Source organism: Apostichopus japonicus, chromosome 7, assembly GCF_037975245.1.
Source record: "Apostichopus japonicus isolate 1M-3 chromosome 7, ASM3797524v1, whole genome shotgun sequence".
NCBI classification, from domain to species: domain Eukaryota; kingdom Metazoa; phylum Echinodermata; class Holothuroidea; order Aspidochirotida; family Stichopodidae; genus Apostichopus; species Apostichopus japonicus.
In genome coordinates, this window is record NC_092567.1 from 22,373,634 (window position 1) to 22,397,948 (window position 24,315).

The following is a 24,315-nucleotide window of genomic DNA, read 5'->3' on the forward strand; positions in this document are numbered from 1 at the left end:
TTCTTATAGCCAGTACTACTTTCCCATAGCCGGACACTTGCCCGGTGTTAAACATAAAAATGAAACATAAAACGCTTAAAATTTTAGGCTACTATTTCAAGAGAAATAAAATAATAACAAAGAAATATGAGAGCAAAAACGTATTGACAACAAGAAAAGAAAAAAACAAATACCAAATGATAAACAAAGAAAAAAATTAAATGATAAAATGGAATATTTAAATGAAGAGATGGTAAAGTTTTTTTTAAAAAACTTTGACCATATTTGTAGGTTCACAGAACCTTACGATAATACATAGCAAACTGCCATGGGTTCTAATTTTTGTTGGTGTTGTTTATTTAGCAACAAAAGGTTCTTTTTGACACTTTTTTTCGTGTGCAAAAGTTATCTTACGATAATAAAGTAATGGTTATAAAAATGTAATTATATACAAAAGGAAAGGAAGTAAAAATTATTTACAACGAAAATTAAACAAAAAACTGGATCATTGTAAGCAGGTTTTGAAAAGTGTTAGGTAGTTAGATATCCTTGATTCTTTTCACTTGGCAACTCTTTTCCAATTTATTACGTACGTCATGATGAATGAGGCAGTATAATATTATACCTCTGGTTGTAACAATTCTTCACAATTCACCTGCCTGGTCTGATCCATGTTTACAAGTCTATTTTCACATCAATTTCGTGTAATGTTGATCATTTTGTAATTAAGAATTAAAATAAAAGATATTTACACAATGTTAAGACGACTTCATCGCCTTCACAAATGTTTTCACAATTAAATAGATACAAACAAACATTATAGATTGCTCTATATGTTGTTCCATATAAGCCTCGTCTGTACTAAAAAATAAAAAAAACAGTTACACTGTCAAGTGCTTGCTTTAGTTGTTACACACTCCCCTTCTAAAAAGGTTTAACAAACTGATAAACCAACCGTTGTGAGATTTCTGTCTTTTTCATGATTTCCTTCTTGTAATATTGGCGAATAGAACGGCTGAGTTTATCATAGTTCATGGCTGGTCTGTTCTTGCGCATGCCCCAAAGACGAGCAACCTCGACAGAATCTTCAATTTTAAATATTCCTGAGAGGTGAGAAGAACAATAAATAAATGTAAATATATATATATCTATAACATGATAACATCATTTGAAAAACCGGAATATGATATATCAAGATATTGTTACAGAACTCAATACCGCATTTTGTATTCAATATACGATGAACTCAATTGCTTTACAATTTACTTCCTGGTGTTTATTTGTTTAATTTCTCCAAACAAACGCTTATTAGCCGGGGAAATTCCTTGGAAATAACCAAGAATAGAAATCATCAATCACTGCTGTTTATGTTTTCTTACTAGGAAGTTGTACTACACTAATGTACTTTGTTATGATCTAAATAATTCTTGTAACTAATCTTTAGTACCAAATCATTTCAGAAGAGGGCGAGGGGAGAGATGAGGGGGGGGGTTGTGTGGGGAGCGGATCACATCCCTGGACATCCCCATTGTTTATGATTAAAATAAGGAGAGTTAATTACCTTGTACTCTGTCCAAGAATCTGATGCAGTAATTGTAGCTGTCTGGCTGAAGGAGTAGCTCTTGCAGGAATTGCCACAATTGGATGGCTCCTGTGTGATGGGGCGTCATAGATGTATTTGGCCCGCTGGGGGATGGCAGGGGTGAAGACATACATTGCTCCTCTGTAAAACAAGAAAATAACGGCAACAAAAATTAATATCTTGCTCTTTTCTCTGTTTGTCAATATCATTTGAAAAAAAAAATTGAAAACCATGGGCATTGTTCGTTCATTATTCATTAAGGTGTGTGAATGTTTACTTGCTAAAAATTGTTTTCTTAAATGAGATTGATGAAGCGACCATGAAGAACTAACTTTGTAAAATACAGTTTTGTTGACGTCATAAACATTAAGCAGATTTTCCTTACCTTCGTCAGACGAAATGGAGGATCCAACAGAACTTGGAGGCAGATCATTCTCTTGCAGCATGGGAGGGGAAGATGGGCCCATAGGAGGCATAGTGAATGGGAACATCATGGAAGGTTCATAACCCATCTGGTGTGAGACAATTGGTGGAGGTGCAGGGTATTGCTGTTGCTGCTGTTGCTGCTGTTGCTGTTGTTGTTGTTGACATTGTGTGATGATTGGCTTAATGTCTTCCATTTGATCTGTAAATCATACAACAGAAAAATCATAATAATTATAAATAGAATAGAATAATTCAACAATTACTTAGAGCTAATGTTAACTCTTACAAAGAAAACAAAGTTCAGAATTATACCAAAAAGACTACATCAGAATAAGAAAAGTGAAAAATATTGAATATGATGTTAAGTAATGGTCATTATTAGTTTTCTTACATTATCTCCCTCCCCTTCCCCTACCCACCCAATCACCCCCCCCCCCACCGTCCCCATCCCCTTACAGACTCTCTATTTTCAGGTTTTTAGGAGTTTCGATTATTTTCAGGAGTTTCGATTATTTTTAGGAGTTTCGATTAGATTCACTCGCCATAAGTCTCACAGACCTTTTATTTTTCGTGGAACTGTTCATCACGTGATTTACCTCGAAGATTGGTTCAATAATGCATATTGCGTGAGTTGGATTAGCTTTTCTAAATAAATACCACAACCAATATTTGAGGTATTACAAACACCACAATGGGTACCATAACTCGTAGACAGGAATTGATGGAAGTTATACCAAACTGTTCAACTTCCTATACATATAACCGGCGGATATGACGTAGGTCATGACATTGTACTGGGTTACTACCAAATTCGGGAATACACTTCCTTTGTGAAACAACTCAAGCGTATACTTATTTAGCATACGTGGCACTAATACAAGAATCCCAAAGAACAAAAATAGATTTTTTTGTTGTTGTAAGTTAACAATGACTGTACGTTGCCACCATCCATTTTTTTAGAATAAACAAATTGAAACTTAAACTGGAAAAAAAAGGGTATTTTCTTTTCTTAGAATACCCGTTTCAAAGCGCCAGGTCCTTCACGCCTGATTTTTCTGTTTCCTTTTTTTTTTTGCTTTTTAGGTTCCCTTCTCACTTTTTTCTACTTGTGAATCTTCAATAATTTTAATTGATAATTCCACAATTATGTCTTCAAATGACCTGGGCAAGAAAATCTAGACCAAATGTTACCAATCTAACAGTTTCTCTTGTCAATAATGCAGGGAGGAGCTGTTTTGGATGGTGGGGTGGATGGGATGCGGTGAGTGGGGGAGGGGGAAGGGGTAGATGATGTCATTGGTATTTCTGTGATGATCAATTTTCAATAGTTTCAAAATGGAACCAAAAAACCTAGAATAACTACCACATTTCTCGCCTTTTGACACTTTCGTCAATGATATCGAAATACTCACTCATTTTAACAAGACAGTTGAGGTTAGAATGAAGTAGGTAACCGCTGCCTGGCGCCCTCTGTTCTAGTTCCTCCTGTGACATCTGGCAAAGTGTGTAACCGTCGATTTGGAAATGATACAAGTTCACTTCTGGCCTTCCATATTCCTGATGGAGGAGTGAAATCCACGCTTGTACGTGTTCACGCGTCCATTGTGTTGGATCTTTAAATGGAAGAGTAATGAAAGGAAAATTATTGCGATTAATTTGTGGTGGACCTTTTTTTTTGGTGTTGGAGGGGGGGGGGGTTCGTTAGGAGGGGGTAAACCTTTCATGGACAACGTCTTATTGATGAAGTTTTGTGAGGATAGACTTATACGAGCTGCTACTCAGTCACTATAGTAACAGTAATACCAAGTATATGCATGACCATGGTGTTTGTCATGCTTGTGACTTCAGAAAGACCCGATTTCCACGCCGAGTTATAATCAGTTGCTAAGGTAACTCACCTGCAGAGATGCCCAGTCTGCGGATAATGGTGGACAGGACCTCTTCCATAACGATCTCGTAGGCTTCGATCATATCTTGTTCGCTCACCTCTGTGGATGCGGGCGACGCCTGGCTCGGAGGGTAATATTTCTCCATATCTTGGAAACTGGCCTCACTCGAGATCATGTCCTCGGTTGTGCAGGGTGGAGTCAAAGTTTGTGGCAGTACTTGTGGTTTATCTGTGATCATACTCAGGTCTGGGTCAGAGGTCAACATACTCCTCTGGAACATGTCCAGATCAAAGAGAAAACTTTTGTCGTCTTCAAGCTGTTATAATCATGAAAAATTGAAAAGAAAACACATTAAAAACACATGATAAGTTCAAAGCAGAGAAGAACTTGATTAAAATATACTACTATGAATGTTTTCATGATGTTATCTTGTTTGGAGTCCAATCAACATAACAAGTAGTCGAGTATTAGAGGCAAATTAGATAAGTAATAACTAAGTCAATAGTTCATACCAATAACTCTCCAAGGTACTTTATATAGACTTTGAAATTTAAGAACGAATAGCTAAAAAAAGGAAAATAAAATGAAGTCCAAATACTAGCCAAAGAATAAATGACAATTGTCATACAACAGTACAGTGAATATATATATATATGTATATATAGATACATATATATAGATACATATATATAGATACATATATATATATATATATATACATATATATATATATATATATATATATATATATATACATACATACATACACGCATACATACAGGCCAATATAGTAACAACCTACAATGAAGATAAAACATTTGATCAAAGCCAACAAAAAAATATATAAATACGTTTTATATAACAACCTGTTGTTTGACTCGCACCGTACCCAAATCCATAATTCAAACAAGATATAATATATATGTATGTATCTATCCAAGGCAACTCGATATCAACTGAGCATAAGAAACAACATCACTCCTTAATATCTATATATTTCCCGTGTCTATTTATAGCCCACGGGAAGCTGGTGATATCATTTTGGAAACTGAAAGGTATTTCCCCCTTACAGCTGTTGTTTATTCATATTGTCCGCGTGACGTATGAATTGCGGTCATGCGGAAGCATACGAGTGCTATCTGCACGAAGGATTTCGCAATCCATCGGAGATAATATCAGTTTTGTGGGACGGACATTTATATACATTACGTATATCACACTTCAGTTGTAATAACCCTAAAACCTTGAACTGGTTTGGGAATCTTCTTTCGCGTATCAATTCTTTAAAATCACTACAGATATCAAATATTTAAATTTGTCCGGTTTTTGTTATGATATTGATAACTATGATAGCTATTCATTGCTAAATCTTTTAACGTGGATTCCCTATGAGAAACTGCAGTGCAGTATGTTGCTATGCGGGGTGTGTGGCCGGGAGATTGAAACGTTCATAGTTATGGAGGGGGGGGGGGGGTGGGTGTGCATCGTGGAGGATTTGAGGCCGGAATGAGTACAACAACATTAACGCAGTTTTAGTCGTGTTTTGAAACAACATTATAAATTTGATAATCTGGTGATTTTTTAAAAAAATTTCTTACCTGATTCAACAGACTGACTTGATCTGCAGTGAGCATGGTCATTTCGTCGACACAAGGCAACATATTGTTTGTGGTATTTGTAGACGACCTTGAAGAACCTGTTAGAAAAGAAAAGAAAAATGGTTATGGTTTTATGTAGGTAAAGAGAGTACTTTGGTGAAGGGGGAAATGGGGGGGGTGTGTTCATTGTCATTTTGGAGATTTTTTTTTTGGGGGGGGGGGGTTGTTGCTTTCTTGCCTTGAATGCCTTCATCTTTTCCTCTTTTTATTCTCTTTTTGTTCCTTATTGTTTTTAGAGAAGAATGGGGATCAGTTCCCAAATTATAACAACTTTTCGAAATAAAACCCATGTCAAGGACAGATGCATGCAAAAATAATAATAATAACAATAAGCATCATAAAAGAGGTTCACAACTCAAACTTGGATTTGCTGGCTAATTAATGAAATGGGGACTTAAGTTTAGAGTTACCATGCCCTGTATATATAATGTAAGAACCATTTTCTTTTATATAAATACTGATGGAATAATTATTAGAGAACAACAAAACACTCTTTGAAAAAGTTTGGTAGATCCGTCTTTGAAGGCACAAGTTAAGAAATGATTTTCTTCTCTACCACAGAACAATCATGGTTATTGTTTGGGTAAAAAACGTAATTGAAGTGGCTATTATTGAACCCCTTGACGAGTTGGTGTTGAACGAGCCACCGAAAAACAAACACGTACAATAACAGGCCACTGCTCTATAGCATGCATTGGCTCTTTCACAGTTAGCCCAGGCAATAGTAATTTATATAGACTATAGATGGAAGAGAAGCGACATGCGCCATTGCACAAGCAAAGCGGCTTGTAAAGTTTTGATGGGGTTCTTTATACGACAAGCCACTTAACAATGACAGGGAGTGACTCAGATCAGTGCACAGGGAACCTGCTTCGATTGCATTTAGGCCTAGAAGTACAACTGCATGCTCTCCCTGGTACAAGGTGAATGGCAGGGTAGCATGCAACTTTGAATACACCCTAGGCTAAGTCCACCGGGCACCGAGCCCTCAACATATGGAAGTGTCGTCATACCAAGGTTCATGTTCATTAGTCTAGCCAAGGTAGTTCCACGGTCCTACTACCCATGGCCAAGTATAATACCCTCCAACACGTCCTATATATGTACGCTAGGAAAACTGAACCCTCAAACTGCACGTGTATATATATCAATATATAGGCCTACCCGCACACGTAGCGAAGTTGAGAATTACCAAGAAAGATAATTATCAGTTACTGAGAAATTTAGGCTGGTACGCGGCGGATACAGGGTGACCCATACCACACGATTCCAATAACTCATTTTGGTAAATTGGTATATGGTGCGGGTATAGATTAAGTTACCACTACAGGGAACCGCCAACTGGCAAAGTCCGTACAAATAGTTATAATTCGGAATGGGTTTTTACCAAAAGTAATATTTAAAAAACTCGAGATGTAAATATATGTATTATACCAAAACAGTATATACTTTGTGGTTACAATACAGTCACTGATCTATACGCAATATTTCGTTCCCCAAAATGTGTAATTCGTTACACAATGTGGGTTAGTATACTGTTTATACTGTTGTATATTTGAATATAATTTTCTTTTATTCATTGCATACATCTATCGTAAAAAGAGACGACTCTTTGGTTGTTTACAACAACAACAAAAAGTCCAAATGTCACATGAAGCTGCATGATTTTAAAGATATGGAATAAATAAAGATTTAGTAAATAAAATGTCGTATTAAATAGTCACCGGTCTTATCCTATACAATATACATGAAGTGTCAAAAAATCGAATAATATGCTGAATTAACATGCTAGATACATGTACATAAAGTGCATAAAGGACCACTTAGCAACACAAGCTATCGTACAAAATAATGCCCCCAAAAACTCTTAATAGTGAAGCATTTAGAAGTTCCTGTACAGAAAGGTTAAGTAAAATGATAATATAAAATAGAAAATTAAACCGTGGAGGTTATTGCCGGATGAGACGAAATATGAGAGCAAACTTACTGAAATATTTCGAAATGTCTGCTTTTCTCAAGTTCCACTGTCACTGCCCCTGCTTTTTTTCTCTTTTTTTTTGACTCCACGAAGACACTTAATCGCACACCACCTTACTTTCTGAGTGCTGTAGTTAATTTGTATTCTGGTTCGACGATACTTCCTATTTTGTTGAGAGAACCATAACGCACGCACACAGTAGTAGCGTACAGAGGTCAAAGTAAACGCTTTTTGATTGGTTAGAGCGTGCCGATTATTATTCATTAGCGATCTCTGATTGGCTGAAGTCTATGTCATATCTATATTTAGATTTTACGCATTCGCTTGTTCTGTTCTATTCTTTTCCGACATAGCCTTCGAGTTTAGGTACTACACATGTATATAGAGGGGAAATTCCAAGCCAAGAATGACCCAAAGTGGTATTGTTACACACTGTGTTGTGTGTCTAATTTGTTGTATTATGAAGATAGGTAGCAGTTTAAAATGTATACACCCTTGTTTGTTTCTTCTCGATGTTGTTGTGTGTGCTTTATACTACCATGTAAAATGCAACAACAACAAAAATCAGTTACCCTGACGATGATTTGAAGTTTACTATAAAAGGACTAGATTTAGTATGCAATCAGCCAGTTATCACCCAAAAAAGGCTCACCACCCCCCCCCCCCCCCTACACATCCCTCTCCACCTAAAACCTAACGGACTAAATGTATTCGTGCACAACTGCCTTCCGTCAACTAGTGTCAGCTGGAGTGTGGAGAGGGTTGAAGGGGGGGGGGGGGGGGCTCAGAGGGTGGGTGGTATGTAACACTAACTACAGCGGGCGAGTAAATGTTTTTTGACGTAAGATTGACCGTATGAAAATCTTGCTCAGGTGTAGTCGATGTTGTGACAACCAATATGACCTTGTGTTATTGCAGTAGCATATAGTTTGTACCATAACCAGAGATTTGCAACTGCTTACCAAAACCACAGAGATACACGAGCTGCTCAATTAGACCATACAAACACCCAAAAACAGTGAATCAAAATAGATTAAAAAGTCGAAATTCTTCTTGTAGATTTGATACAATGCTAGTATTATTTCCATGATATGTTTACAACTAAGAAAAAACTTTTATGACATTTAAAAAAAAAATTGTGATAGAGAGAATGTGACAGTGTTGTATAATGGTACTGGGGTGAAGGGTGGGGTGAGGTGGGGGAGGGGCTGTGCTAAGATGTTTGTCGTTCATGAGAGCGCTCTAAAGCGAGGGGTGGGTGCTCCCCCTTTGAGAAATTTTGTTAAGATGGATGGTGCTTGGATGCAAAATTGAAAGTATTTTCGACCGTTTATCACACATACGTGTTAGATACTTATGTCAATATACGCTAGGTTTGTTTGTAAAATTCAACCCCCCCCCCCTTTGACACCCCCAGAGGTACACCTGGTTGCAAGCTTGCTTTCGATACCACCGTGTGTCGTATTACTATGTTCTTTCGCAATTCAAATCTAGTTATTTCAAACAGCGAGGCAATACCTGTGCTCCCTTTCATGATGTCGTTTTTTTGCAAATCTGTGATGTCATAGTTCCATTAGCACCTGGAACCGTTCATACTTTCCCTCTACAGTTTTGCTTTCCATCAACTATAAAGGTGTAATGCTAATAATACACGGTGTCGGCGCTATAGAAACCAGTACCGTCAGCATAGGTCATTTAAACAGCTTCACTTATGTCTTTATCAGATCCTCAGTATTTGCAAAACCCATCTCAATTACAGAAACTAAACATCGCAAGAACTAGAACTGAATTTGCCTGCAAATACGTAGTACTGTAGTGCAAGTGGAGTTTTTTCAGTATTAGGAAGAACTTTTCGGTTGTTCGTAGTGTTGTCAATTGGGGCCGACAACACAACAGGGAGTAGTAGGTAGTCATGTAGGTTCCTACAAAGCGAGGAAGCTTGTGAGCGGCGGGACAGGTTCAGAATAAAGTTGCCTAAGCAGCTAGCCTCTGAAACTGCAAATGTACAGAGAATATATGAAACTTTAAGTTTCAACGTCCGGTCATGTAGTGCAAGTAATGCCAATATTGTAGCGCGCACGCGCACTACAATAAATACGATCAAAGAAAAAGGGGCAAGAAATTGAATGAAGCCTGCACGTGTGGCTCGATGACGTCATATTAATTGACTTGATCAAGACTTAGTCCATGGCTTTGTGGGTGTGAAAGAACCATCAAATCTGTACATATCTCCCGTATATGGAATAATTCTTTTCACACTTGTTCTGGGGGAAGTTCCATGAATGCTAAACTTGTCTAGATCACATTGTTGGGTTCGCCCGGCCTGATTCCGTCAAATTTCGACAATATGATCTTGATCATCAGACGGCGGACGTGGTAGAAGAACATATAGTGAATCGAAAGTGAGCGGGAAGAGGGAAAGCAAGGACGGTTGACACTCCTGTTTTCTATCATTTCCGTACAACTTGTTTGCTATTGGTGCAGCCTTTTGAAATTTTGTGTTGATATTTCGTGGACAAAATCCGGGGTTGCATGATCTGACATTTCCAAAAGGTTAGATTTGGTTTTGTTGAAAACAAATAACGCAAATAAACCGCCTTCGATGTGATTCAGGTGACATACATGTGCAGGCAATACAACAAACAAACAAAGAAACAAAACAAAGAAAACAAAAGAAAACAAAACTATAAAACAACCCATGATTTGCAAATGTCCAACTTGAAACCTGTAAACCTACTGTAACAATAATAATTAAAGCAATGCTCTACTTTAATTTAGAAGGGAGATTTGTAGTTTATTTGATTTGTCATGATATAATACAGCCTAAATATGATATTTATAAAAAGGGGTCTGTGCGACATCAACATTGAAAATAAAACTAAATTTTATTCTCAATTTAAATGACTAAGGTATCATTTCTTTTGGTGAAAACAATTACCGAGGAGGGTGTCTTAGTTTGACCATGGAGTTGTTTCATCAAAAGCAATCTTATTTTGAGATAAACTCAGTTGGTGTATTTTGGGCCGGATCCAAAGAGGAGGGGTGTGACGGCGGGGTATTTGAAGCCGACCGCCATGAAGGGTGTTCTGGGAGTAGCCCCCCCCCCCCTAAGGAGGAATAGATCTATATAATTGGGTTTAGATAGTGGGTTGTGCTATTAGTTTTGCCGGGTTTTGAAAGAGGGGAATGCGGGGGGGGGGTATACACGTCCTGGATTCTCGTCTAACCAAAATTCACATAGTGAAAACATGACGGACATATACACATTATAAGGTTCCACGTGAATACTGCAAATTTCTGACTTACAGCTATTTGTGTGTGATGTAGGCCTATACTGTGACATGTATAGGCAGTGTTTGGGCTGTACTGACATGTAAATTACTTCATCTACATAAATATATAGCAGGGTGTCTTAATTAAAATTACAGTACAACCTTACTTTATGTAAAGGCCATTCAGCATTAAGTTTGCCAGTGAAATTACCGAAAACTAGAAATAAGTTACTTATAATGTTCTTTTTAATTTACAGTCGCTGAACTCTCGGTCATATTTCTACATCATTTGAAACCACTATGAAATCCTTTTGATTTCTTGCACATGATGGAACTTGGGAGGTATGAACTTATTCGCCGCCTGTAACGGGCATATTTCCGAATTCATCAAAGAAACGTTATAAACCCCCTAGTGAGGTCTCCCGGGCCTAAACCCTTTTGGTGCATGAAGGACTTGTATCTATATATATATATATATATATATATATATATAAATGAAAATCGTAATGAGTTGGAAAATCAAGAACAGTGAAAAAACTTTCAGCCTCCACCGGGATTCGAACCACGGGCCTCCCGCTAATATATATATATATATATATATACATATACATATATATATGTATATATACATATACATATATATATATATATATATATATATATATAAATATATAATGTAATTCTACCTGCTTGCATCCTTGACACCGCGTTACTACGTATAACCGTCTTCTAGTTTTACACCTCATCGTCCCCCTCCTCGTCCTCCTGCCACCCCTTCCGCTGCCCATCCTCCTCTCCTCTTCCTCTCCTCCTCCTCCCTGCCCCCATCGCCACCCTTCCCACTCTTCTCGTCCTCTTTCTAGTTCTAGGCTACTGACCTTCCGTTACCCAAAAAAAAAAACGTTTCAATTCTGTCTCTCGGAAATTACATAATATTTAGAAACCACTACAAGAACGAGACAAGTTTCGACATTTCAGTTTATTTTGCAAGTTGGTCATTTTCTGTTGTTGTTGTTGTTACCATTTCACTTTTCATATTGGATTGCCACCCTGCATGTTTTAAAACTGAACTGGGAAAGAATATATATTATTTATGATATTCTTCACATTAAAACAAAAGGGACAACAAAAAGAGAAAAAAGATCGATATTTATATGATAACTGCAAGCTGCAGGACGACAAAAGATTATACTCTTATTGGATACTTCGACTCCAGATTGATTTTCGAGAAAATGTCTACGACAGACATAAAACAGAAAGTTGTCTCATCAATCTCAAATCAAATGTCAAGCCAAAGAAACCCAACTTCCCAAAATTACCAACAGGAAGAAATACAAACAGAACAAAACAAGACATCCGTCTTGGCCTTTAAACACATGACAAAGTCACATGAATAATGTCTGCAGGCATACAATACTATATAGATAGACTCGAACGAATGACACTGAATGAATGAGCGTGGGCCGAGAGCGCGTGTTGAATGATTCAAATGATTTGTTTAGATTATATTTATTCATGAGATCTGATCACATCATAAGTAACAAATAAAGAAGGAAATTCAAGAAGAAATCAAAGTGGTAACGAACAGGATGAACTTCTCAGAAGGAAGTATAGGCGTATATCCCCATATATACATCCATATATATATATATATGTGTGTGTTATAAACAGTTGAACCTCGACGAGACGGAAATCAGTAAAAAGTTGTTTGTTTGTCTTTCTTTATTTTGTTTTCTTTCGTAGATCAGCTGACTGTGTTTCATTTAGCCTCATTAAATTGACTTCCATGTATTGTTAATTACCTTTGTGTTTTTTTTTTAAATTAAACAGTGTACTGTTGCTGAAAGGGAAAGCTGTAGTCATTTTCTTTGATTTTTTAATATATTTTGTTTGACAACAAGAAACAAATATATTAATTTAGCTCAATCAAGTGATGACTGTAAAACAGACCTTCATGGTGTGCGTGATACTGCCACAGGGTTATTAAAGGGGGGGGGGAGGGGTCAACAAGGGGAAGGGCGCGGGGTAATTTGGCGTAAAGAATAATTCATAAAAATGATATTCCCATTTTCATGGTATACTATATAGTAAGGCAAAATGAAGGGTCAGTTAATGAAAGGGGTCCCGCCCGGGACATAAATTTTGCAATGACTGAGACGCCACTGGCTGTAACAAGATTAGCCAAAATTGTCCTAATCAGGTTAAGCAAGCTATGTCTTGGTATGCCTCGATCGATGTGATAAGCGCAGATTTTGTTGGTTATGTAAAAGAGTAGCGGACGTTTTCGGGGAGGAAATATGCATAAATGGAGGTATAAAACGAGAGGGGGAGGAGGGGGGGGGGACAATCGTACAAATGCTGTTGTACTCGAACAAGTCTTACCAGTACTAACACCGGGTGATCTGCTATATCCAAAAATTTTGCTAGCACAAATATAGAAAAAGAATTGGTACAAATCATGTTAAGTGTAGTACATAAATGTGGTGTCATCTAACTTAAATCCGAGCTAGCCTTTGCAAGATTTCTATCCATTATTCCAAATCAGATGATATATAATATCCATCATATGGTGGTGGTGGTGGTGATGATGATGATGATGATGATGATGATGATGATGATGATGATGATGATGATGATGATGATGATGATGATGATGATGATGATGATGATGATGATGATGATGATGATGATGATGATGATGATGATGATGATGATGAAATAAACTGAATCTCCTTGCAGGCTTGAATATACATCGAAACTTTGTACTATCTCTCCCTAGTGACGTAATTCAAGCTTGTATACCAGCATTTTTTTTCAGTAACGGTTTGGTTTGAATTTAGGGCATTTAAATCCAACATCATTCGTTACAAGTTCTATTGTACAATAAGATAACGCCTACTTTCATTGAACATTCGAAACAGGATAATAGGACGATGATTTTATGGGTACTTAACATTGTAATAGAAACTATATATAACCTGGAATAATATACAGTGTGTTTTAATAAGGGGTTAATCAACGGTCTAGCGTGCGTTACTCACAGGATTAATGCACGATCGGGGGATAATGCAAGCGATGCACGAGGGCGGAGCCCGAGTGCATCCAGCGATAGCATTAACACCCGGAGTGCATTAATCATGTGAGTAACGCACGCTAGACCGTTGATTAACCCAGTTCATTCATACACTACCATTTGTGTGGGGGAAAAATCATAAAACAAAACATTTTTGGTACATATAACCAATGATTTATTAAAGTGATGCCCCGTAGTTTTACCGTGCGTTACTCACAGGATTAACCACGGTCATCTGACCTGAATGGACCAATAGGATTTAGGAATCTTTAGTAAGTATGAATGAACGGTCGATAACATATCAAAAGAAATTGAAACATCGAAGGCTCATGAATGAAAGTGGCTGGACCATTTAGTCTAACACACCGACCATCAGTTCCTCAGATGCAACGCAAAGCTATATACGAAAACACGGCGTATTCGGGCCTGTGCTATAGCTTTGTTAATTCATAGAGAGACCGTTACAGTGTAAAATCTGTCCCGAAGGCCCTTGTCCCGCTTGGCCGGCCCTATATCATGGAGCGTTGTTGTAGCTCCATGGTGAACAGCAGGGAACTAGTATCAGGGCGTTGTTATGGAATAACAACTCCCTGCTGATATAGAGTCCTGAACTAAATGTAGGCTACATTTCTCATATACGCCTTCTCACCCACGATCTGCCCAAGTTTGTCACACGATAGGCGGTCATAAATACCCCGTGAGGTTTTCTCAAAGAACAAGCAAACAAGAAAACATGAACTTTCAAAACGAAAAACTGAACACTTTTCATTGCTCTGTGTATATTCTCAAGATAAAACGAAAGAGAATATTGCGCATTTTGATAAATGGTTCAATAAGCGTAGGCATATAAGTATGCATGCGTTCATTTACTAGGCGTGTCACGTTTAGCATGGTATGGCAAAAATGCCATTTTCTACCAAGAGTCTCTCAAACTATGACCTATAAGATATACACACCCACGTGTTACTCAAGCACTTTTACTTTCAAACATTTTGTTCATCAGTCATTGTCGCAGCATGGGGCAACGTTACCATGCACGCCCGTATATAATATTGGGTACCTAAATGCCAGTCCGCGATAGCACTAAATATCTCAGACAACTTTGCGTGACCATTTTAAGATACAATTTTTAGGCTAAGTTCATCGATCGCTGACTTTGGATGCGTCACATTAGACACATCATGCCCCCACCCTCTCATCAACAACCTCAACCACCTCCCGTCTCCAGCTGTAATGACAAGCCACGTGTATTTCCCCTCTTATGGACAGTTCATCAACCCATGTTGTTCGTCCAGGCATTTACAGATGAAGGAAGCGTTTTAATCAGGACCCTCCTGGAAGGGGCCTGATTTTTATTCCACGCATAAGCTGCTGAATAATAATTATAATAATAATATATGTATATATATATATATGTATATATATATAAATATATATATATATTTATATATATATATATATATATATATATATATATATATATATATATATATATATATATATATATATATATATATATAATATTTTGCAAAAGCAAGATTTTTTCCTGCTAAAATGAATGATTACGCTTTATCAAACATACATTATAGGCAGTTGCTTCAAATGAACGGTGTTAATTTTATGATTATTGTATTCAAATTACTTCTTAGTTTTGAAATCAATTTCCATGAAACTTGAAACTAGACCCCAAACTAAACACTTGAAACTAAACCCAGTTGCCACATAACAATTAATTCACCTGTAATTGGTAATTGCATGCATACCCAAGGTCGGGCACGATATAAACCGGTGGTAACAGACGTGTCTGTCTGATGAAACAATGTTAAAATGTCTACAAGATGTATGTAAATACGCAAATACAGCCAGTTCACTTTTGAGTCTAATCATCACACAATGAAGGTCCAAAGGTAGATTGATAACTTAATTCCTACAACAGATAACATTTTCTATGAAAACGATCTACAGCCCAGCACCAGATAAGTTTCCTGTGCGAGCTGCTGTGGACAAGATAAGGCCAAAATCAAGAATTCATGTATATAGGACAAAGCGATCAAGTGTGACGATGGGAATTCCCCTTTTTAGTCCCGCCGCATATGACTAAAATGCACACGGTGGATTGGAAGTTAGTCCAAGTCATATGAAAGTGTCCGTCACGTTAGTGTTACTATGTGTGCAGAGGCTCTTTAGCCTATCGGTATATGTCATATATATACACCGTATCGATTGGTTGGAAACAATGGTGGTTGTATGAAGTAAAAAGTAAACAGTATAACTACAACTTCGATCATGTATCGTGGTGACTCATACCGTTTATTACCTGTTTGCTTCAAGTACGCCTTCATTATCATGTGCATTGCGTAAATTGAAAAGGCCTACACACCACTCGAAACTATCAGCTGACTCCAATTAAAGGGAATTATTTTCACCCAGCTTTATTACGGTACCGTATTAAAGCGATGATTATTTATGATTATTATTTTATTCTTTTATAGTTTATAATTTTATGTCGCATAGAAGTTGCAATATGATAAATTTATGGCGATTGTTTTTGCAAAAAATGTCATCATACACGTGAAACCAAAGCGGATAATTGTTGGTCAAATATTAATCAATAATTGCAACACGAATGAAAAGTAACATAAACAAAATAGATGCAAATTACAATGATCCTATAAAACAACTTTAATTCAATGATAACAAGATATTACTCATCCCCTGTCGCAAGGAGGAAGACCAAGGGCGTAGGAACCGGGGGGCTGGGGGCGCCAGCCCCCCAGAAAAAATATGGGGGGCGGAAGTATCATTCCGCGCCACCCCCCCCCCCCCCGCTTCGCAAGTCAGAAAACCCCTTTTTCATTTCTCAATAAATGATAACAACATTCGTCATTTTACTCAGAACATTTTGGCAGAAAAAAAATCTCATTTGGAGCACCAAATTGCATCTAAGGCCAGGTGAAAATGCAAAATTATTTACAAAATGGAGTGGGATGTTGAAGTGTGCTATATTGCACCAAATTGCATCTGAGGCCACCTGGAAATGCAAAAAAATTCCAAAGACCCCTCCCCCAGGCCGTCCATCAGTCTTCAGCCCCCCACTCAAAATTACCTTCCTACGCCACTGGGGAAGACGAGGGTGAGGGGAGAGGTGGAGGGGATATGTGTCTTAAACAGAAGAACTACGCCGTGTTCCTAGCAACATAAACATCTGTGAAATTAATTTCTTCGATGCGTTATATTAATTTTTTTATCAATTTCTGTTTTTAGAAAACATTTACTGAAAACATTAACAGCAAAAAAAAAACTAAATAAAATATGTGCGACAATTTTGAGAAATTTTAATAAAAAAGGAACAGGAGAAGGGAGATGTGAAAGAAAAAAATGTGAATGAACTCGTCCAAATACGGAAGCAATATTTGAGTTTTATAACTTAAAAATAAATATCACACACCATAAAATTTTTAGTAATTCTGAACGGAATGGTAAACCTTCGATCGTATCTGGGTTACCTACAACTCCCACCAGAAATAATTAACTTCTACACGATATTTTATTATACCCATTTTCTAACTCTCTGACTAGAATTTTGGTGGTTTCAGATCTTTGTGTGAAAAACCATGATCCTTGAAGGCGATTGGTTGTTTCGTTACATGACGTCACATTATGTCAGACACATTCTACTGCCACTTGTTGAAGAGAATGGTTCAATTTCAGATTCAGTGTAATTATTCTCTTCATCCCTCAAAGAGATTTATTTATAAACAATATGTTGTTTGTCTATGCAATGGAAGATGAACATATACTCAGGGGCGTAGCCAGGAATTTGCCAAGGGACGGGCGAAACTGTAGATTCGGCATTACAAACTATCTAAGCGTAGCGCCACCATAGTTGGCGCGAAACGTACAAGAAAATTTCGGCTGAAAATGCCTCCCAGATCGCTGGAAATGGCACTTCCCAGGCCCTGTAAGTTGCATCTTAGCATTTTCTCTTTTGAAAATACTAGCGATATCATAAAAACATTAAAAAAAAAATTAAAAATATGCTCAAGGGGGGGGGCGGCTGCCCCCTTCGCCCCCCTTGGCTACGCGCCTGCATATACTAAGCATTTTTGATAGTTAAAACTTGTTACATTTGTCACCATTTGTAAGTGAACTTGAAACAAGTGAACTTGAACTGAAAACAAACAGGTGTGACGTCATAGCTAGATGCTGGCAGCAAAATACTTTGTTTGTCTTTACTTTCTCCTGCACTTTTGCACCATTTCTCGTCTAAAATGTAAATGTTGTGGCGCGGGACTGGGAGGGGAGGGGACGACCTCTAGCCCCCCTACCCCCAGATTGGAGTCCGCTGCAACGGCCCCAGTGGCCGAACCACTCCTCTTTAAAATTGTGGATCAGCCGGCCTCCCCCATGTGAACATTACAGTAACATTCCTGGGCTTTTTCAATGATTTATATTGTTGATGTTTACCAAAAATGTGAAAACGATGCAGCTTATTAATTTGATTATAATAAACTCGTTTGAAATAATGGAGTAAAAATACGAAATATTTGACAACATTTGAAGTATTTCTTTTACCAGAGCTAAAACCGACAATTAACATAAAATATATGTGCAAACCAAATGTCGACTAGACTTGAACGAATGGAAAATCAAAACAATTAATTTCTCACTAACCATCAAACATTTGATTAAACCAAGTGTCTCTCTCTCTCTCTCAATTATAATCACCAATCATATTTGCTACAATCTTTGGAATGTATCAATTTGAAATTCCAAAAAAGCTGCTTTGAAACCAAAAAAATTGTTTTTGCATATTTGCATTGTGACATAGGAGCCGTTAAAAATTCGCGCAAACGGGAATTCCCCTAAAAAACCCAAAAGATTTCCACTACTGAGAAATCGCATAGAGCTGCTGGTGGCAGGCGACATTAAACCTATCATATGCGGGTCGATATCGCGTTTCTAATACGTGCAGTTACACCAGAACCTATTTCAATGATAAAATCAGTCTTGCACTTTAACCCCGGTTGACGGTATCTAAACGAGTGTTTCCTCTGGTTCAGTTAAAGTACAAGTCAGTAACCAAAAATGAATTCCAATTATGTGCTAGGGATTGAAAATGGCGATTGACATATCTAGTATCATGGCAAAGGCCTAGTCCTTGTACAGTTCCTATAGAAAAGTCTCAAAAAGCAAACGGGACTGAACATTTTTTTTAGATATGCTATGAAACAGGATTTGTTGCTTTGTCATTTGGTGGTTTGTATAATGTTGAAGAGCATGGATGGAAGTACATGTTGGTTGCACATTGGGGCACTTTATAGACCCCTTTAGACCTGGGGAGGGCACCGTATAGAGATTTCTTTTACCGGTGAGTAAAAAGACTTATTTACAAGTGACGGGAACGTTGCAATTCTCACTGGGGGGGTTCTTTTTTTTGGGGGGGGGGGACATGGTCATGATAATACGAAAGTATAGGCCTATCCATGGATGGCCAATATGTCAGCTACCCAGTGATGTGTAGGGTTAAACTAGTGAGAGCTTCTACAGGGACATTTAAAAAAAAGGAGCAAATTTACTTTGACGAATTGAATGTACACGCAAAAAATGGAGTGTTGAATTTGAACACTTTCCAGGTGTAACCGTTCACCCTACACCTGAAGGGTTACTCTGACCCTGAGTAGGGTTACATAATTTATGGAGCGTGGATTTTTAACACCTGCAGAAAGTGTACTGTCAGTTCGAGCATTCCGATTGGTCAAACCTCCCGTCAGCTGGATTCTTAGTGCAAGTTAAGTGTTTAAACGGTACCACCGTACCGTGAACACCCATTTACCCTACCTACAAGTCAATGGAGCTAAATTGTATGGAGCATGCAACCGTATAGTGCCAGTTGGAAACATGATGGATCTCACGATACCAATGGTTGCAAACTGAAAGAGGAATAACAGGTATTTAACGGGGAATTTAATTCTAGTATCCCATCAAATAAATACAGGCAGTGCGTAATACATCGACATAGTGTCACGAATAAACACCCATTGTTTCACCCTGCAGACCTCACAGCTTTTTTCCCCCCGATTTTTCCTGCACATAGCAAAGAAAGTGAAGCCGTAGTGTGCCGCCGTATCAGTAATAGCACTTTTAGTATATACCCTTCCTGAATTCTCTTACTTTAACAGTATAGGACAAACCATGGGGGATATAGATCCCCTTTCAAACTTGGTGGGCGGTTACCAACCCTCGGATATGTATTTGCTCTCTTGTAGCGATTCTTTATCACAAATACACGTCAAATATGAGAAAATGAATAAATACATGTCAAAAAGTGGAATTACTATTATAAAGTTATGGGGGAGTTGGTGGGGGTGAGATAGGGTGTGGAGTAAGTCCCTCTTACTCTTCACCAGTACCCAATAAGTCATAAGAATAAGATATATATGCGCCATCGACTAAAAGTGTGGAGAATGTGGCCGTCTGCGCTACAATGTTCAGGTTGCCTGTCACCGTTTTCTAAAAATCATGCAAAATGTCACCTAAGGCCGGTGCATAGTGGTTCCTCCCCATTCCCTACCCTTCCTTGTGCGGACTAATGGAATCCCATTTGATATTATAGCTGTCCTTTCCAAAATCGTTTTTTTGCACGATAATGGCACAGCTACAGTATATCGTGTTGATGGTACTGTCCCGTACATCCACTATCGTACAATACCTTCTGATGGTGTGATTCGTAGCTATAATATAGCAGAATCGATAGTATGGCGAATGGTTACCCAACATTTGGATGTGTATTGCAAGCAACTGCAACTAACAAGGCACAAGTAATGTGTGACTATGGGACTATGAAGTTAAGACTAGTCTTACCACCCAAAACTGATGTGTCATTCCATATTGTTGTTTGAAACCGTGAATACCATTATAATGCAACACCCTTTCTGTAGAAGTGCCCATACGGCATATTCTTTGTAGTATTTTTTACACCAGGCGTAAACAACCCTTTTGTTAACACTTGATGTGAACTTCATGAGAGTTCACGAATGACGTCAACAAGGAAACCGCAAGACAACAAGCTTTGTAGTAAAAGCAGAAAGAAAAAAAAGAAAAGAGAAAAAAAAACCACAGCAATAACAGATCTTCTTTCAATATTGCTTTATTTAATAGTATTCGCCCTAATGATGGATCAGTTGTGCCAAACTTCCAAGAAATATTGATTATGCATAATACTATGTTGATAATATACAAGATGAACTTTTCTTTTGTGACTTGGATAAATTCTAGATTTGAGTAAAGAAGACTTGTCACAAGGTCGGGCAATGAGGAGACAGAAGAGGGCATGAGGCAGGGAAGGGGAGAGGGAGGAAGGGTGTGAGGTAGGGAGGAAGGGGAGAGGGAGGAAGGGTGTGAGGTAGAGAGGAGAGAGGGAAGGTGTGAGGTAGGGAGGGGAGAGGGAGGGAGGGTGTGAGGTAGGGAGGGGAGAGGAAGGGAGGGTGTGAGGTAGGGAGGGGAGAGGGAGAAAAGGGTGTGAGGTAGGGAGGTGAGAGGGGGAGGGTGTGAGGTAGGGAGGTAAGAGGGAGGATGGGTGGAGGTAGGGAGGAGAGAGGGAGGAAGGGTGTGAGGTAGGGAGGGGAGAGGAAGAAGTGTGTGAGGTAGGGAGGAGAGAGGGAGGAGGGCGTGAGGTAGGGAGGGGAGAGGGAGGGAGAGTGTGGAGTAGGGAGGGGAGAGGAAGGATGGATGTGAGGTAGGGAGGGGGAAGGGAATGAGGTAAGGAGGGGAGAAGGTGGAAGGGTGTGAGGTAGGGAGGGGAGATGGAGGAAGGGTGTGAGCTAGGGAGGGGAGAGGAAGGAAGGATGTGAGGTAGGGAGGGGGAGGGAGGAAGGGAATGAGGTAAGGAGGGGAGAGGGTGGAAGGGTGTGAGGTAGGGAGGGGAGATGGAGGAAGGGTATGAGGTAAGGAGTGGAGAGGGTAGAAGGGTGTGAGCTAGGGAGAGGAGAGGGAGGAAGGGTGTTAGGTAGGGAGTGAGGCTGAGTGGATACAAGCGGTGGGCATTTGAAGCAATGAGGCTTAGCAATCGGAAGGTTCGGGGTTCGATCCCCGGCCGGGTCATAGTAAGGTGGGTTTTTCATCGAAGAGCAACCTACGGTTTTCCCATCTGATATGTTTCGTTTTTCGTTTTTCGTTCAAAGATATTATCTTGTATGATTTCATTACTTACTAGCAAGGACCGCCGAAAAATCAACTGTTTGCGGTGAGTCTGCATAGGACGATACATACAAACAAGTTCTGATTCATGTCTTTGCAGATCGGTCACTTGTATGGACGGAGAAAGGGAGGAGGGGAGGTATTGACATATTAGATCATAGCAACGAATGAATCAGAAATAAACTTGCACTATAAATTACATTTCTGTAATTAGTCATTCTGTTATATTCTTAAATAATATACAAAAAAATCTTTCATATTTTACCTCATTTGTTTCCATCCTCTTAGTTTATAATTTTGATTGAAGTCCTTCAAATTGCAACAATAAGTTTGTAAAATAAAAATGGTTCTCAGAATATTGACAAACGTTACGTTATGGGTAAATAGAATTAAGCGCATACAACCAAACAAAAATTACACCATTCACCTACCCAACATAAACCAACCCAGCATGCATTGTCTTCGATTGTGCAACAGAATATCCTTATTGCATTATAATTTTTAACTTTTATTTTTTTGCCATGATCCTCTCTTCAGACAGTTTAGAAGGAACGTGTATATATATATATATATAACTTTATATATATAACTTTATATATATATATAACTTTCTATATATAACTTCATATAACTTTATATATATATATAACTTTATATATATATATATATATAACTTTATATATATATATATAACTTTATATATATATATATATTTTTTTTTTAAGAGATTGCTATCATGTATCTACGCCCGTTCATCATAATTCATGTTTCTGTCATGTTTATTTTCAAGAACAATCATTTACAGAGCGATACAGTAACGATTTAATATCAATAACAATAAAGATTAGGTGATATTCTATAACCTTATCGCTAAGAAGAAAAGTTATTTTAATTTCGTCGATATGAAAACGCAGACGAGCTTATCATTCATGCATGCTGAGCGTACCTGAAGTGGATCCATAAAAAAAAGAAATTCTACGAAAACAGGATAAGGCCTATTAAAAACCCCTTCGTTGTACCACTAATACCCCTGGCTGATAAAGGAGTTAACGTCAGTGGAAAATGCGTAGCGACGGAGACAGTCATTTCGCTCAGCGAAATCTTCACAAAATACTACAGACCATCGTGAAATACCACCACACACTGTAACACATATATATGAAGGTGGAAGGGAAAAAAACACAAAGCCACAACTGTATGGAGTGAGTGATGATTAATATCCTTTAAAAAAAAAATATATATCTAACCAGATTTTGTACTATTATTTGATTACAAATGCCCATCCCTCAGTGACGTACGTGACGTATATATCAACCGACCACAGGAGAGAATCATAATCTTTTAAGTAACTAGTATACTTCTGAGAAGAGCCATGACACACCGCCGACAACGTCTCCCTGGCACCAGTGAGTCCTGATATAATATAAGAATGAAATGCGGTGGTGGTGTGGTTTAGTTGCCATTGTGTTTGTAGACAATTGTAATAGATTAACTAAACGACTGGCATATATTCTATACTCTATAAGGTCACTTATATACCCCGAGGTCACCCTATGTCATATCAGATATACACGAACCACCAAATAGAAGAGAAGTATATTCTCACTCACGCGTATAGCGGGATCACGACAAAAAGTGGCGACGAGGATTATTTTTCTAAACGAAATATTTTTCTTCGACTTCTACATCTTTTATCACGACAATAATGTTAAACATTTTGTCCGCGTGCTGTTCGATATAACATTATATAAACGTGTAATTCTGAGGTGGCCAAATTAGACACTATACTTATTGCCGTAACCCCCTTAAGGTATAGATAGAAAGGCTGTTCATGCTTTCACCATAGAAGAATCTCTTTACATTTTACACCGATAATTGTCGTATCGAAACCAAACTCCAAAATGCAAAACAAGTTGGGATTAATTGTTACACTGACGTTTATTCCAATATTTTAAAGCCATTCTCCTTTCCCACTCTCATTCCCCTCCCTCCTCTCCAATCCTCCCCTTACCCCTTTCCTCCCTCGCTCCCCTCTCTTCTCTCGCACCCCTCCTCCATTGACCACCGGCTTTTAAGTAGAGGACCAAATATCAGGCTAGGTGAGGAAGGGGGGGGGGGGGGTGGTATGTTGAATTCAGTTCTAAGCATATGTACAAGGCAAGGGCGTCGGAAAGTTTATAAACAGTGTATATAGGTCATGTTGCATGAGTCACTGAGTGGTAATCGCTATACCAGTGCATGAGAGACCCTTTATCACAT

General features: G+C 38.2%; 1 protein-coding gene across 1 annotated transcript in view; it reads right to left on the reverse strand.

The window, feature by feature from the left end:
- Positions 1 to 24,315, reverse strand: part of LOC139969764 (uncharacterized) — a 45,180-nt gene continuing 20,865 nt past the window's right edge. The window contains exons 3-8 of the mRNA XM_071975002.1: positions 5,475 to 5,572; positions 3,886 to 4,192; positions 3,400 to 3,600; positions 1,947 to 2,186; positions 1,541 to 1,702; positions 1 to 1,082 (exon numbers count right to left, since the gene is read on the reverse strand). Of these exons, the coding sequence (XP_071831103.1) occupies positions 904 to 1,082; positions 1,541 to 1,702; positions 1,947 to 2,186; positions 3,400 to 3,600; positions 3,886 to 4,192; positions 5,475 to 5,572 (1,187 nt within the window). The 3' untranslated portion in view covers positions 1 to 903. The remainder of the gene's footprint in view (positions 1,083 to 1,540; positions 1,703 to 1,946; positions 2,187 to 3,399; positions 3,601 to 3,885; positions 4,193 to 5,474; positions 5,573 to 24,315) is intronic.